Source organism: Bombyx mandarina, chromosome 18 (assembly GCF_030267445.1).
Source record: "Bombyx mandarina strain Sakado chromosome 18, ASM3026744v2".
Classification (NCBI taxonomy): domain Eukaryota; kingdom Metazoa; phylum Arthropoda; class Insecta; order Lepidoptera; family Bombycidae; genus Bombyx; species Bombyx mandarina.
This window is the reverse complement of record NC_143224.1, coordinates 13,409,723-13,426,298: the sequence shown is the minus strand read 5'-3', so window position 1 is coordinate 13,426,298 and position 16,576 is coordinate 13,409,723. Positions and strand designations below refer to the sequence as shown.

Sequence of the window (16,576 nt, the reverse complement as noted above, 5' to 3'; positions counted from 1 at the left end):
CGATTGGATCTGCCTCGCAGTAATACCTTTTTTTTTTATTACTTAGATGGGTGGACGACCTCACAGCCCACCTGGTGTTAAGTGGTTACTGGAGCCTAAAATGGTATTAATTGATGAGAAAAGCTAAGATATACATATAAGGGGGGATATAAAACCCGTATTTCAAACCATAGTTCAACTGAAAGACGATTGTGAGAGCATCTTTTTCTAATATTCTATAACCCAGACTTTCTAGAGTGACGCATTTGAAGGAGCATATGTAATTACTGTATATATTTGTGGATACCTTAAAATTTACTATAGCGGGTCGATCACTTGAATTCACCAATCTATTTTTAGATTTGAAACAATTAATACATTATTGCCTGTTGTTATAAATGATACTCATGTTTCGTTTACAGTTACAGCGAGCTGTTAATGTGGTTTTAAATATAGTAGCAGAGAATACATTTTCGCAAAAAATTAAAATAATTAAATCAGCCTCAATAACTGTCGGTGTATCTGACGCTATTGAGAAAGTAATTCAGACTGAACCAATGGAGGTAGAACTTGATACATTAGATATTGACAATTCTCAAAAAAAGATTAATAGTATGCTCGTGGTTGATGATGAACTATCTAAAGTCAACTTAGTCATTATCGACAATATTGTGAACGATAAACAAGTGAGTATCAATATTGATAGCGGTACCAGAGAGTTTTAATAAATACATTTTACAAGAATAGGTAAGAAGTTCGGTTCCTTAATGAAACTCACCTTTGGGTGTGAATTTTTGTCAATAATAATCTACCTTTCAAGATTATGTATTCAGAAATAGATTCCATGATCGTTTTTTTCCTCTTTAAAGAGATTGTAGTCACTGTCACCCGAGAAAAAGCATGAAATTTAGAAATAAATTATGACCTCAAAATAACAAATATTTATACAAACTTGGTTTTAGTTACAGTGGCTTCTCATATGGTTAGTAAATAACATATTTTTTCTTAAAGAAAAGCAACAGTGAAACAGATTTTTTTCTTTTCCTATTACTTCTTCAAAAAAAAAATCGTTTGGATTAAAAAAAAACACAAACTCTCATTTATCTGGTCCACCGTTTTGTGATCAAACACTACAAATCCTTTACATTTCTTTGCACAGAAATTAACAAAAATACAAAGGATAATCTCAGAGGATACATTCTTATTAACATTCGAACAAGACTTACCGAAAAATCATCTAATTAAGAATTATTTTAACGTAATAACGTGTATGTCAAATGGAAATGAAATACTTATACTTTTGAAGAGAATCCCTCTACATCGAGTAGATCGTACATGTATACCCATTAACGATACATGTAAATATGGTTGGATGGATGTGTCAGAGGAGTTGAAGAAAACAAACGTAATTATGATATCCGATAGGCAACGTTTTTGCGGTATTTCAGGTATGTACCTAACGTCATTTTTTTTATTGCTTAGATGGGTGAACGAGCTCACACCCCACCTGATGTTAAGTGGTTACTGGAGCCCATGGACATGTACAACATAAATGCGCCACCCACCTTGAGATATAAGTTCTAAGGTCTCAAGTTTAGTTACAACGGCTGCCCCACACTTCAAAACCGAAACGCATTACTGCTTCACAGCAGAAATAGGCGGGGTGGTGGTACCTGCCCGCGTGGACTCACAAGAGGTCCTACCACCAGTAATTATATCGCTACATACGAACGCACCGGACGTCTTATCCTTTAGGCTACGACGACTTCAAAATTACACATATTATAGTTCCTGTTACCGATGTTTTGATTTACTGGCAGCAAGGTATCTTCTTGGATACTAATTTGAAAGTAAGTTGGTCAGGAAAGTGGCGGTACCAAAGTAATGGAGATCCCAATCTTTTGTTTCGAAGTGGACAGAGGTAAAATCGTAGTGTTTCTGTGGTAGGGTGTGTACTAGTGGTCTTGTGAATCCGCACAGGTAGGATCCTGCCTATTTCTGCCGTGAAGCTGTAATCTGTTTTGGTTTTAAGAGTGAGACAGCCCTTGTTGTTGAGCCTATAGGCTCCAGTGATCTTATAACTCCAGATGGGCCGTGATCTACATTAGCACAAAAAAATTTTCTAGTAACACTATGTAAATGTGAGCCGTAACCCCATTTTCGCCATTAAGTGGAAGTTGTAATAAGATATCTAGTATTTTTGTTTTATTCAACAATATAATATACGATATTTCCAGTACCCAATATGTACTTTACTTTAATTGTATTTAAGTTATTGTTTTATGTATGTTTATTTATATGTATTATTCATTTTAGATTAATTTTTTTTTTAAAGTTTTGTTTTACAGTCATGCTTTAATACCTTTTATATTGTACACTATTCCCCTCTTATACATTGTATTTCTCTCTGAAAAGGGTTTGCTGGAAGAAAACTCATGAATGAGTTAAGCTCGCCTTTGTACATAGTATTAAGACATTCTTTAAATCTGTTTTTATTGTATTTTCTTTTGAGTACAATATGTATATAAAAAAAAAAACTTTATATAATTATCGTGGTCAACGAATGACGAAGTGAACCTCATTAATTATGTTTAAGACTTCAAACACAGGTTTCGGACTGACATCAATCGCTATGGTGGAAAAAAATTCCGAAACAAATTTCACCGTCTCTAAATTTTTCTAACAAAACTACACGAATTTGAGGTCTTCATCATTTTTGTTTCAGGATTGGTTAAAAAAATAAGAAGAGAAGGATGCCAAAAACTATCTGCTATAAGTATAGAAGATACTTGTGCACCGAAGTTTGATCCTGACCATTCATTTTACCAAAACCAATTGGATTTGAATTTGGCTAACAATGTTTTTAAAAAGGTAGATAGATGAATTATTTACGTTCTTCAGCCTATAATACTAATATAGAACAGCAGTTCTGATAAAAAATAATAAGACTAAGTAAAAAGTAAAATTTTGTTATCAAAATACCGAATTTCGAATCGTTTTATTTCAACTCATTTGAATACGAAACACACGGCTTCAGATTGATAAAAAGAAGCTGGATATCAACTCCAATAATTATCACATACCAAAAGAAATGTGAAGCCTACCTTTATAATTATAGTTAAAGTCGTTTGTCTAGTCTATCTTAAGTAAGGATATTATGGAAACATTATACACTTATCAACGTGAAGTGTGAAAACAGTGGTATGGGCATGTGATGCGTAGAGAGAAGATGCATGTGACTAGGAGATGTATGGAAATGGTATTGCAACGTAGAGACGGAAGAGATAGACCGAAGAAGACATAGATGGAGTGTGTGAATGATGATATGAGAGAGAGAGAGGAGTGAGTGTTGAGATGACGGCTGATAGAAGAGAATGGAATAAAAAAATGAGCTGTGCTGATCTCACCTAGTGGGAGACAAAAAAAAAGATTAAACAATTATCAAAATTTTATATACAACTAGCTGACCCGGCAAACTTCATAGTGCCTCATCGATAAATAAAAGACCTAAGTTTTGTGTAAAATAAACTTCAAACAAACAAAATGAATCCGTCCGACGGGGGACACATAAAAGGAAAAACAAAATTGTTATTTTTATTTAATTCTGAGAATTTTCATATTTATATACCTTTTAAACCTTCTCTGGACTTCCACAAATAAGTCAAGACCAAAATTAGTCAAATCGGTCCAGCCGTTCTCGAGTTTTAGCGAGACAATTCATTTATATATATATAGATTTAGTACTTAACGCTACGTCATTTTGTAGTACAAAATAAGTTTAAAAAAATCTTGTGCGTAATGTTTGTATAAATTACAATTGGAAGAAAATTTTGAATATGTTATGTAAATGGATCACAAGTGTGCCGATTATCGCAGGGGCAATGGGAGGCCACTACTACACATCAAGTGAGAAGTCAGCAAGCGTTCGTAACGTGATCCTAATTAACAAACAACCCGGCAGCATTGATGAATTGACGTGGGCTGAAGCTCCAGTTACAACTGATAGTGAACGCGTTGAGGTATTATTTTTATTGAAATGATCACGTCTGATATTCTCTCGTGCATTAACGTATTATTGTGTTCCCTTTCATGTTTCGGTTAGCTTTGTTTTACAAGGTGATTATCAATGTTCTGCAATATAAATTTAATATGAAAAATGTATTTTAAAGTTTTTAGTGGATGGCTTTTAGTGAAGGATTATTCAGGTAACTATAGTATAATCACTACATAGTATAAAACAAAGTCGCTTTCTCTGTCCCTATATCTGTCTGTCCCTATGTATGCTTAAATCTTTAAAAGTACGCAACGGATTTTAATGCGGTTTTTTTAATAGATAGAGCGATTGAAGAGGAAGATTTATTTGTATAATACCATCCATTAAATAGTGGAGAAATCAATAATAAATTACAGTTTCCGAAGCGAAGCGAGGGCGGGTCGCTAGTATACTGTAAATTAAAGATGTAGTTATACATGAAATACGTAATAAGAATATTAGGATTTCGGTATTTTTTATTGATGTTGATAAGTACACACACGATTTTAAATTTTATCTCGTAAAAAAATGGATGGTATAATTGTCATAAACTTAATTACTCTATTCATATTAAGATCTTTTTGCTCGGGTCGACATTTCAAATGTATGTACAGCAATCAAGGTTATTATCCTATCTATCGAACCGTATCGCAAAAATAGTCAGCATGAATCTACTAAGTATTTTAAACAAATATATTTATATGCATTTTGAACAATAATAATATCATCCACACACAAGGTACACTATTTCTCTCCATAATCTAAGTACCTAGATTAATATGCTTATTATTTAAATGTACTTTTCTCATTTGAAGGTTTGCTATGCAGGACTGTCACTAAAAGATTGCCAGAAGGCTGTTAGTTGTGAGAATAACAACAGATCGTATTTCGGAATGGACTTCAGTGGCTATAATTCAAAGTTAGTTGACTTCATAAATTCAAGGCATTTTTAAATATTGTACTTTGGTTTTTTTTTATTGCTTAGAGGGTGGACGAGCTCACAGCCCACTGGTGTTAAGTGGTTACTGGAGCCCATAGACATCCACAACGTAAATGCGCCACCAACCTTGAGATATAAGTTCTAAGGTCTCAAGTATAGCTACAACGGCTGCCCCACCCTTCAAACCGAAACGCATTACTGCTTCACGGCAGGAATAAGCAGGGTGGTGGTACCCACCCGCGCGGACTCACAAGAGGTCCTACCACTAGTAAATAGGATGTTTTTACTTATTTCTTCCAGGGCTTTTAAGTATATTGATTGAAAGCCTTAATATACAAGCAGGTAAGGTCTGTAGCTCCGTACTTAATTTCCACACTATAATTAAAAATAGAGATTTTATATTGAGGTTTTTATGCATGAGATGTTTTTATAGAGAGCTTTTATAAAGATAATGAAGTTGTACCAGGGGCAGTGGTTTCGGTCATTAGCGCGTCCATCTCACCAAATCGAACTGGCCAGATGCACTCAACAATATTGCTGTTTAAATTTCAAACTGCTGCATTTTTAAGCTGCATGTGTTGAGTGTTTAGTGGCAAAATAAGTAAGATAGTACTGTTTCCTTTCGAATGGAATCCTACAAAGTTCTACATTTAAGATTAGATGTCTTTAGATTAATTTAGAGAATCAAGACAAAATGAGTATAGAATAAAATGATACATTTTAATTGTAAATAAGACATTTTCCTTTAACAGAGGGGAGAAAATAATGGGCTTGGTACGCGAAGGGTCGTTGTCTAGCTCAGTGGAAGCTGATCCAGATCTAACGTGGTCAGTACCTGAACACTGGACGCTTGAAGACGCAGCCACCGTTCCTCTAGCGTACCTCCATGCCTTCTATTGCTTGGTAAGATGGATGGGATATATTATATTAACTATTCCAAGTTTTATATCAGCAAAGGACAGTTCCCCTATTCCATCTGATTAAGTAAGTAATGAATATATACACTTTTAAAGTTTTTTTTTTACCTGAAATGACTTTATAGTGCCACTCAGCATAGGCTACAAAAAATCTATTATATTCCATAGGCACTAAGGAGCAATGTTTCTAGTGGAAAAACAGTATTCATCACGGGAGGCGCTGGGGCTCTGGGACAAGCAGTCATCTCCATATGCCTGGCTATGAACTGTTCTATTTACACAACCGTAAAAGATATTTATAAGAAGAACTTTTTATTGCAGCTATTCCCTGAACTTCCAGGTTAGTATTGGGTTTGTTATCATAATTATATATAACATTAGATTAAAGAAGCTATTACACCGTGTCCTCAATCTTGAAAGAAGATATAAAAGAGTATATTTTTGCACAAAAAAAACTGACACGTTGAATACTGTCGTAGCGTCAAGTTTTTAGTACTCGAATATTATTTCTAAGTACTTTATTTCAGAAAGTCATATTGGATTTTCGCACCTTGAAGCTTTATATAACATGCCTGTATTTAATTCTGAGAATAAACGTTGCGATATAATTATAAATTTAGACAGCGGTCATCTACGAGAGGTGAGTCACTTTACTTTTCTAATATAAGTAAAATTAAATACGATTAATAAAATGCGACTTAGAGTCGTTAAGGCCATTGATTCTTTATCCCAAGAAGAGCTTGGGAGAATATTATCAGAAAATTTGAGTTATAATTTTAGCGTCGCAAATCTATTTTCCAAATGTATAGAATAAAAAATTACATTGCTAGGCTTCTTACAAAAAGTAAACGCTAGGAACAACAATTGGATTAATTTAATAGAAACTATTGAAAAAAAAAACGCTTTGTGTTAAATTTTGTATGCAACTTATTAAAAAATGTAGTCGAGATTAATATTTTGAGTGATCATCATAATTTTGTATGTAAGTAGTGGGTAGTTTCGTTCTACGAATTTTAGACACTAGTCGAGTGCTCACTAAACTGATATAACTTTGTTTCTCAGGCTTTGATGAAATGTGTCAGAGCCAGTGGCATATTTTTGGACATCAGCAAATCAGACATGAAAAAAAACAAAGATTTCTACATGGGGTTTATCCGAGGCGATAGATCGTATAAGGCTGTTGATTTTTCTAATATTTTCAGGACTGAATTCGCTGAAGATAAGAAGGTATTTTTATGACAGTCGGATTAGTTAAGGCTGTTTATGACAGACAGACTAGTTAAGGCAACGATCCATATGAATTATATTTACTACTAGCTGACCCGGCAGACTTCGTAATGCCTCAATCGATAAATAAAATACCTAAACTTTTGTATAAAATAAACTTAAAACAAACAAAAGGAATCCGTCCGATGTGTCCCCCACATCAAAGGAAAAACAATATTGTTATTTTTATTTAATTCCGAGCATTTTCATATTTATCTACCTTTTAAACCTTCCCTGGACTTCCACAAATAATTCAAGACCAAAATTAGCCAAATCGATCGAGCCGTTCTCGAGTTTTAGCGAGACTAACGAACAGCAATTCATTTTTATATATAACTATATAGAAGATAGAAGATTATCAGACAGAAACTCATACACGGATCAGATTAGATGACTGAATATCAAAACTTCACATTTAATTCTCAATTGCTTTAGAAAAGCGGTCCCACTGTTAAAGCAGGAATGCTTATTTGTGTCAAAACCGCACTTTGTAGAAGCTTTTATGAAGCCATTAATTATTAACTCATTAATTGGTGGTAACAATTAGTCAAAATACTTAACCGTGTCTTTCACTTATATAAACTAAAGTATAAACTTGTTAAGGAAATATTACCAAATTCAGAGCTACTTCAAAATGGATTTACAAAAACCCATTATGTCGTAATGTCACTGCGTCTCGTGAAATTATTTAAACACTGAATTAAATCTACGATCTCCGTAACATTCACACTAAAACTATTTGGTGGTGGGGTGTCTTTTGTGTCCGCACGGGTATGTACCACCACCCTGCCTATTTCTGCCGTGAAGCAGTAATGCCTTTCAGATTGACGGGTGGGGCAGCCATTGTACTGAAAAACTGAGACTAATAACTCATGTCTCAAGGCACGTAGCAGCATTTACGTTGGTGACGTCTATGGCTCCGGTGACCACTTAATACCAGGTGGGCCGTAAACTTATTCACCCGTCTTAATAGTAAAAAAAGACGTAAATAATAGATGACGTAAAACAACAGGACGTACAGGATGCAGCTAATACATAGATTTTTACAATTAATGACTGTGTCATTTCTTTTCCATCGCTACACAGAGTTAACTCAGCACAACACGTTGATTAACATCCCTTTTACGATTTCATATTTCCAACTGTGTACGATCTTATATGTCAAAAACTCTAGACAACTGTACATCTTAATTATTTTTTTAATATCCTTTTTCAGATTTTACGAAACATGATAGCTCAAGGTATTGCAAAGGGTATTGTTAGGCCTTTAAGTAGAGTCGTTTACCCAAATATAGCAGTTACGAAAGCCTTTAAACTTCTGTCGTCAAGTAAACAGAAAGGAAAGGTTTTAGTTCAAATGAAGGATCCCAATTTCAAAATTGAACAAAATATCCCTTCAAGGTAGGTTTCCCTCAAGATTCTTAAATATCTTAAAATGATTATAATAAGAATTAGCGTAGCAAATAAGAAGTGCAACTCCAAAAATAGCTCCAGTTTCTTAGTATTATAATCTACTAGCTGTACCCGTCCGCTTCGCTGGGTATTTAAAATTAACATTATTATTTCTCATCCCACAAAGATTCTCATCATTAACGTGCCTGCAACTGGTGTAGGGAGCCCAAAACTCATATAAATATTAGCCTATCCATTAAGTGCATGTATTTTCTACATGGATACCAAGATTCAAGTCAATCGGATGTATGGTTCAGAAGTTATAACGGAACAGCCGTAAAAATCACTGTAGATTTATATATTAGAGTATAGATTGTGACGTTCCAATAGTTTGGTAAATATTGGAACCAACAATTTTTCCAGAATGACATATTTACCAAATGCAGTTTATATAGTCGTCTGTGATGATACCTATTTGGGTATTGAGTTTGCTGATAATATTATCAAAAAGGGAGCCAGTAAAGTCATGATCAATACGAACAATGAAATATCTGGATACGTTTATTCAAAATTGATGTAAGTTGATATTATTATATTAGTAAACCTATTATGAAGTTATTCTAAAGGATCAAAACTAAGAAGATGGCAAGGTCAAGGTCATGTAGGTGAATTTAAGTCGTTGTGATAAAATGACTCTGGAATAAAAATGCATGCGTCATATCCTCTTGTGAGTCCGCGCGGGTAGGTACCACCACCCTGCCTATTTCTGCCGTGAAGCAGTAATGCGTTTCGGTTTGAAGGGCGGGGCAGCCGTTGTAACTATACTTGAGATCTTAGAACTTATATCTCAAGGTGGGTGGCGCATTTACGTTGTAGATGTCTATGGGCTCCAGTAACCACTTAACACCAGGCGGGCTGTGTGCTCGTCCACCCATTTAAGCAATAAAAATAAAAAATCCGTAGCAAAACACCAAACGATCAAGTTGCTGAATGGATGTCATTAACCACCAAAATATGTTTACAAACTTTACTATAAAACGCATTTTACCAAACACGAACTCATTTTTTTTAATTATTAAACAGGATATGGAATAAGCTTACTGCAGCAGTCAAACTTACTTCATACTTGTTAAACACAAAAGAAGGATGTACTCGGCTGCTTAAGGATAGTGTCAAAATCGGACAAGTAAAAGGAATATTTTTAGTTAGTAATTCAGAAAGAAGAGAAGAAGATACAGAAAGTTCGAGAAAAAAGGAAAAACAAATAAATATTGAATTGCTCGTTTCTAATTTGGACGTCGTTTCCAGAAGTATTTGTAATGGACTAAGGTAGTTTTAATGGCTATGAAGACATTTTAAATTTATCTTTGAGCTTTTTAATTGATTTAAGGTGATTCTCTAAATAGATAATCATACCGATTTCTCCAAACTATCACTTATTTACAGACACATAGTTCAAATACATTAGCTACTGATCTTAATTGCAGATAGTTCGACTTTGATGTCGGGTCAAAGTCAGTGTCATTAGACAAAGATATTTTGGCCCAAGAGCCCGCGACAGCCAGACCTTCGTTATTTTATAAAAGCTGAAAGTTTCTCTGTGTATGTCTCCAACACAGGTAAGAACGACCCGCGATTATAGAGTTCCGATTGTGGTTACTTGGGCAGGTAACAGGCAGTAAAGGTATATAAAATAGTACCTTAAATTCGTTAAAGTATAAAGGTTTTTTTTTTTAATATTTACTCCAGAATATCTTTAGAAATCACGATATCCGTTGCCGGACACTTTTTCCAGTTGTTACCCCCTGCCAGACACCCTTAAACTTTAATAAATTTTAATTATACTTTCGTTATACTATAAAAGCTAAATTTTATATATGTTACTTAGGGACTTATAAAAATATGTTACCCCAAGAGCCGGACAGTTTTAATGGTTCTTACATCTTGCCAGACACATTGACAGCCCGCTGTAGGTGCGAGCGCGAGGTAGCAACTGTTCAAGCGGGTGTGAGCGAGATAGAGTGCTTAGTCTATTGTGATCTTTTAAGATATCCAATAAAAAAATTATTTTATTACGTTCATAGCAATATTATAGAAAATAAAAAAGGTTATTTTAATATTATAAAGTACAAACAAAATATTACATGTCAAAGAAAAATATTTAATCGTTCTTATAATTTTCCTCATTGTCGTCGATATTGAACTATCGAGTCGGCCTGAGGGGCCTACGAGGGGGGGCATAGCTACTACCGTATCCGATTTGAGAGTACGAGCTAAGCGGTAGTAAGACCTTTGAGAGGGCGCGAGTCCTTCTAAGAAATCAGACCATCTGGCATCTCGGACTTCGGCGATGCGAGACTTTACGTCGCGTTGTAGGGCACGCATTCGAGTACGATTTTCCACTGTAGGATACCTATCGTAGGCACGGATCGAAGCGTTCTTAGCTCTAAGGAGTTCCCTAATATCGTCGGGCAATTTGAAGCGGTGAAGGAAGTCCTCCGCCACAACTTGCTTCGATGACCTATCTAATGTCGAGGTGATGTGTGACGTTAAGATGTCTATGGCTTCAGCGGTATCCTGAGGAGACGGGGTAGAGTCCGGGCTAAACGGGAGCGATGGTGGATCAGATTCAGCCAGGCTAATGCCCAGCGTGTGCCAATCCACCACAGTCCTCATGACGGGAACGGAATCGGGAGCGCGACCGAGCTTCATAATGACGGGCGGTGGTCTGAATCTAACTCTAAAACTACTTCGATCGAGTGTAAGCGCAGAGTTACGTTTTTTAATAACGCTATGTCGAGTATATCCGGGCGATGCGCGATATTTAGCGGGTAGTGAGTCGGGGTTAGCGGAGCGATGATATCGAAGGCGAGATCATCGACTAACGCGTCGAGCCGCCTGCCATTCGGGGTTGTGGTGTGTGAGTTCCACCTGATGTGTTTACAATTTAGGTCACCCGCCAGAATGACAGAGCTTCCCATGCCGAGTAGCGCCTCGATATCACTGCTTAGAACGGATAAATCCTATAAACGACAGCTGATGTGCAGTAAAAGATCACAATAGACTAAGCACTCTATCTCGCTCACACCCGCTTGAACAGTTGCTACCTCGCGCTCGCACCTATAGCGGGCTCTCAATGTGTCTGGCAAGATGTAAGAACCATTAAAACTGACCGGCTCTTGGGGTAACATATTTTTATAAGTCCCTAAGTAACATATATAAAATTTAGCTTTTATAGTATAACGAAAGTATAATTAAAATTTATTAAAGTTTAAGGGTGTCTGGCAGGGGGTAACAACTGGAAAAAGTGTCCGGCAACGGATATCGTGATTTCTAAAGATATTCTGGAGTAAATATTAAAAAAAAAAACCTTTATACTTTAACGAATTTAAGGTACTATTTTATATACCTTTACTGCCTGTTACCTGCCCAAGTAACCACAATCGGAACTCTATAATCGCGGGTCGTTCTTACCTGTGTTGGAGACATACACAGAGAAACTTTCAGCTTTTATAAAATAACGAAGGTCTGGCTGTCGCGGGCTCTTGCTCTATTTGAAAGTCGCGGCTCGCGGGTACTATTTTATATCATGTATCATTATGTGCGTTTTTGTACTTGTTTGGGCTTGGTTCTTTTGTATTTATATTTTTGAGCGCAATCGATGTGATACTTGGTTGGTAATTTTGTTAGGAACTCACCGAAAGTCTGTGTCTTTGTGGTTATAATATTTTGTAGCACTATCTTCCTGGAGTGGCCACTCCTGTCTTCTTTCTTTTTATCTTGATGAAACACTTTCAGTTTTTTAAGTACTTACTTAGCTGCACTCAATTTTCACTACCTTTTCGCGATCGCACAATTTTGATGCGCACGATTCAAACTCGAATTTTAAAAAGTGTCATTGATATAGGAGGGGAAAGGGGCGGGACTATATCGATGCGCTCTCAGTTACGTTCAAAAATATTAATGCTAATTATCCATTGCAGATAGCGTAAACAGTACTTATAGCATAAGAAAAACCCTAGCTTGGTTCAGTTGCATTTGGAAGGCTTACTTTCGTCAATTATTATTATATTTAATATTAATATCGTTGAGTTGATAACCTTATAGCTTAACAGAGAATATATTTACACTGAAAATTAGTTATTTAATTTTTAATGTTTAATTTCTGAATAATAAGAATCTTAAAAACCCCAAAATCTATATCCTACAAGCATCTAACCAGAACAAATTATGACAGTACATAACTTAAATACAAAATTCAGCACAACATATAAACGCACCCTTATTCAAATTTTAGTAATTTCGTGTTAATCTCGAAGTATTCCCAAAGTGACACTTACGAATATCAAATGGGAACCGTTGAGAAAATATTTGAAGCGCGAAATGAAGTGGCCCTAACAAGTCTAGTTGTGCGCTACGACGGACTGGACACAGTGAGTACTCGTCCAATTTTATGAGATTTTATGAGATTCTTAAGTAGCTGTTTTATTTTTAAACTGCGATCACATACTTCTGAGAACTTGCTTAAAGTATAATACTTTATTATGTAGACATATACATACTTACTGTTTTGTTTATATATTTACGTTGACGATCGCCATAACTGATGAAGTGAAGACAGATGGATAAATGATAATTCAGGAAAATATATAATAAGAATATATAAAAAAAACAATCTAACAGGCATGGAACTTATTTAGATAGACGGTATAGTAATATGTCATTGATTTAACGAAAATCACAGTAAAGCGTCTGAATGTCACTGATTTGCTAATAAAACCTTATTTATTATATGAATTGTACGGTCAAATAAACAAAAAAGTTATGACTGCTCTAAAGTAGTACAAAGAAAACTGCAGACTTTTGTAGTTGATAAAATGAAAAGTGAATTTGGGTATACTGTATTAGCTTGCAACTGACATTGTTCTACTGATAGTCTTTCTTATCTGGAATGTTTAAGTTAACTGTTTGGATTACTACTTCTTCCTCTTCTTCTTAATGATTTTAAATAGACTCTCTCGCATAGTCGATTTTTTTTATATTACCGGCCAACCTAGCGCCACGGCTACCTTACCTTACAAATCAGAACCAAAAAGGTGGTACCAGTGCGTACTACCTACACCAGTAAACGCATGACTTGACCAACTTGTAGCTGGTCACTAATCATGATGACAGCATTTATAATTTGCGCCATACTTTTTTATATCGTCGAGAGAGATTAACGTTGAATTGGTCGAAATTTATCGCCCCTTTCATTTCTTAAGATCATTTAAACATCTCAGGCTTGTCAGTACCGATATTACCCCTCGCTACTGCTCAAACAAGGAATTGTATTCTAAACAATAATAATCCCGAATGAAAGAAGTACATTATTCTACTACTAAAAGTAACTAGAAAGTAACTTAAGTAATTTTAATAGTTCACAGATGTTTCCCAAAACACGACTAAGATACACAGGTCGACATTATTTGATGCAGTGGAAAAGAGCATCAGATTAAACCATAAATACGTATACGTCTACAAATTGAGAAACAAAAAACCTTCGGACTACCATCAAATGATCTCCAAAATACTTGGTATTGCTTTTTATAAAACTTAGCTTTTATATAACATTACATATCGCGCTACTTAGAATGAAACATTATTATCAAAGACATTGAAAAACTACGTCATATTTCAGGCATCAAAACTTTGGATGGTGTTGATGATACGCACTTGTTAAGTGACTTCAAATTGAATGAAATCCGTCTGTTGGAGCTGAAAAACTTAATAATGAATTACTTTAAGGTTGACTTCCCTGTTGAACAAATACAGTCAATGAGTCTTGAAAGGTAACGTATCTGATACTACTCAATGTTATATCTCACAAAAAGCTTTACGGTTATTATACAGAAAATATTGAATACCAAGTGTCTACTTCACGAAACTACCAAAACTATAGTTTAATACCATTTGTTTTCAGTTTAAAAGATCTTGGTAAAATCAAGAAAAAACCGGATACCAAATTCAATAATGGATTAGGAGCTTTCATTGCATGTGTCGACGATGAAGAGACACATGTTACTATGTCGCATAATATTGTTTCTATGAAGACATTGCTTAATAAGAGTATTGAGGTAAGTTTTCAGATGGTTAAATAAAATATACCATGCCCAGAGCGTGATCTCAAGTAATACCAATTTACCCCTGAAAGCGGCTTTTTCTCGTAAATTTCAGAATGATCTCGATCCCGAAAATACCTTCATAACCTTGATACCAGGGTTCGAAGGTCGTCACCAAATATTCGAAACTCTAGCTGAAACATTAAAGGTTAAAGCAGTTGCCGTGCATTTGAGTTCAGACATAGCTATGGATAGTTTGCCAGAAATGGCTGCGCAAGTTTGCAAGGTAAGTTAATGACAATTCTTGCTACATTAAAACCCATAATTAGCAGTAGACATGAGAAGAGTTAGCATCTTGTCTAATTCTACTAGTGGTAGGACCTCTTGTGAGTCCGCACAGGTAGGTACCACCGCCCTGCCTATTTCTGCCGTGAAGCAGTAATGCGTTTCGGTTTGAAGAATGAGGCAGCCGTTGTAACTATACTGCGACCTTAGAACTTACATCTCAAGGTGGGTGGCGCATTTACGTTGTGGATGTCTATGGGCTCCAGTAACCACTTAACATCAGGTGGACTGTGAGATCGTCCACCCATCTAAGCAACAAAAAAAAATTAAAAAATTGCAAATAACAGTAGTACTTGAAATTACAGCAGTATTTTGTTCATGATAAGCGGTAATTATTTGTCATACCCGTACACGACAAATGAAGCGAAAGTGTGTGCTTCGGCATAGTCAAGGTATCATCGCTCGAGTGGAATCGAGACACATTCGTTGCCTGACTTAGGACGATTGAAGACGTCTCGGAACTGTCATCGTTTCGTATTGCACAATCTCTTTGCACGACTACCCACCATATACACCCATTATGTTAAGAAATAATAAAGAAACCGGCCTATAAGTCATGACATATTTTTATTATATTTTCAACGTATCCAATGCTTATCATTGGATTTTTCTATTTGTTGTTTTTTATTTATTTATGAAAGATTCTTGGCAAAGTAACACCAAGGTCAGTTATGATGAATAATTTCGTGATCAACAAATCACCCGTCAATTATTTTACATCTAGCCTAATCGCATCGGTGCCTTACCGAGAATGAATAGTAAAAATGAAACAAAATCCACAAACAAACAAAAACAACACGATAAAGATTGTTGTAAAATCTATCCCTTGTATCAAATGTTATAATAATATTGGTTTCCTTTTCCTTATAGCTGATGAAAACGAAGTTCAAAGTGAAATCAAAGTTCTATCTACTCGGTTATTCATTTGGAGTTAATATTGCTTTAGAATTGGCTGCAATTTTGGAAAAAGAAGGTATTATCAGATTAAAATATAATAACATAATTATAATAAAAAAATATTACATTAATTATATTATATGTGTATATAATTTATCTAATTTATTATATGTAATTAATTGTATTCCTTATTTTATATTAAATTATTAAAATAGCTTAAAAACAGTTTTAATGCGTTATTAGGAAATTATTTTGAATAAAGCGGTTAAACCTCATCTATCTATCTTCTATTTTCTTCTATATATATAAAAATGAATTGCTGTTCGTTAGTCTTGCTAAAACTCGAGAACAGCTGGACCGATTTGGCTAATTTTGGTCTTGAATTATTTGTGGAAGTCCAGAAAAGGTTCAAAAGGTAGATAAATTTGAAAATGCTCGGAATTAAATAAAAATAACAATTTTGTTTTCCCTTTGATGTGCCCCCCGTCGGACAGATTCCTTTTGTTTGTCTTAAGTTTATTTTATACAAAAGTTTAGGTCTTTTATTTATCGATTGAGGCACTAAGAAGTCTGCCGGGTCAGCTAGTTATTATATAAAACGTAAAACCTGAAGCTCAGCTGCAGTTACAAAATAAGACAACTATATATATATATATATATATATATATATATATATATATATATATATATATATATATATTTACAG

At 34.9% G+C, this 16,576-nt stretch overlaps 1 protein-coding gene across 1 annotated transcript in view; it reads left to right on the top strand.

Moving 5' to 3' along the window:
* Positions 1 to 16,576, top strand: part of LOC114242082 (fatty acid synthase) — a 41,155-nt gene that overhangs the window by 23,972 nt on the left and 607 nt on the right. The window contains 19 exon segments of the mRNA XM_089734563.1: positions 402 to 665; positions 1,139 to 1,427; positions 2,705 to 2,850; positions 3,856 to 3,862; positions 3,865 to 3,998; positions 4,828 to 4,931; positions 5,705 to 5,855; positions 6,038 to 6,209; positions 6,397 to 6,509; positions 6,932 to 7,096; positions 8,352 to 8,536; positions 8,951 to 9,103; positions 9,611 to 9,856; positions 12,825 to 12,960; positions 13,947 to 14,103; positions 14,208 to 14,358; positions 14,490 to 14,643; positions 14,744 to 14,914; positions 15,844 to 15,946. Coding sequence (XP_089590689.1) covers positions 402 to 665; positions 1,139 to 1,427; positions 2,705 to 2,850; positions 3,856 to 3,862; positions 3,865 to 3,998; positions 4,828 to 4,931; positions 5,705 to 5,855; positions 6,038 to 6,209; positions 6,397 to 6,509; positions 6,932 to 7,096; positions 8,352 to 8,536; positions 8,951 to 9,103; positions 9,611 to 9,856; positions 12,825 to 12,960; positions 13,947 to 14,103; positions 14,208 to 14,358; positions 14,490 to 14,643; positions 14,744 to 14,914; positions 15,844 to 15,946 — 3,001 coding nt within the window.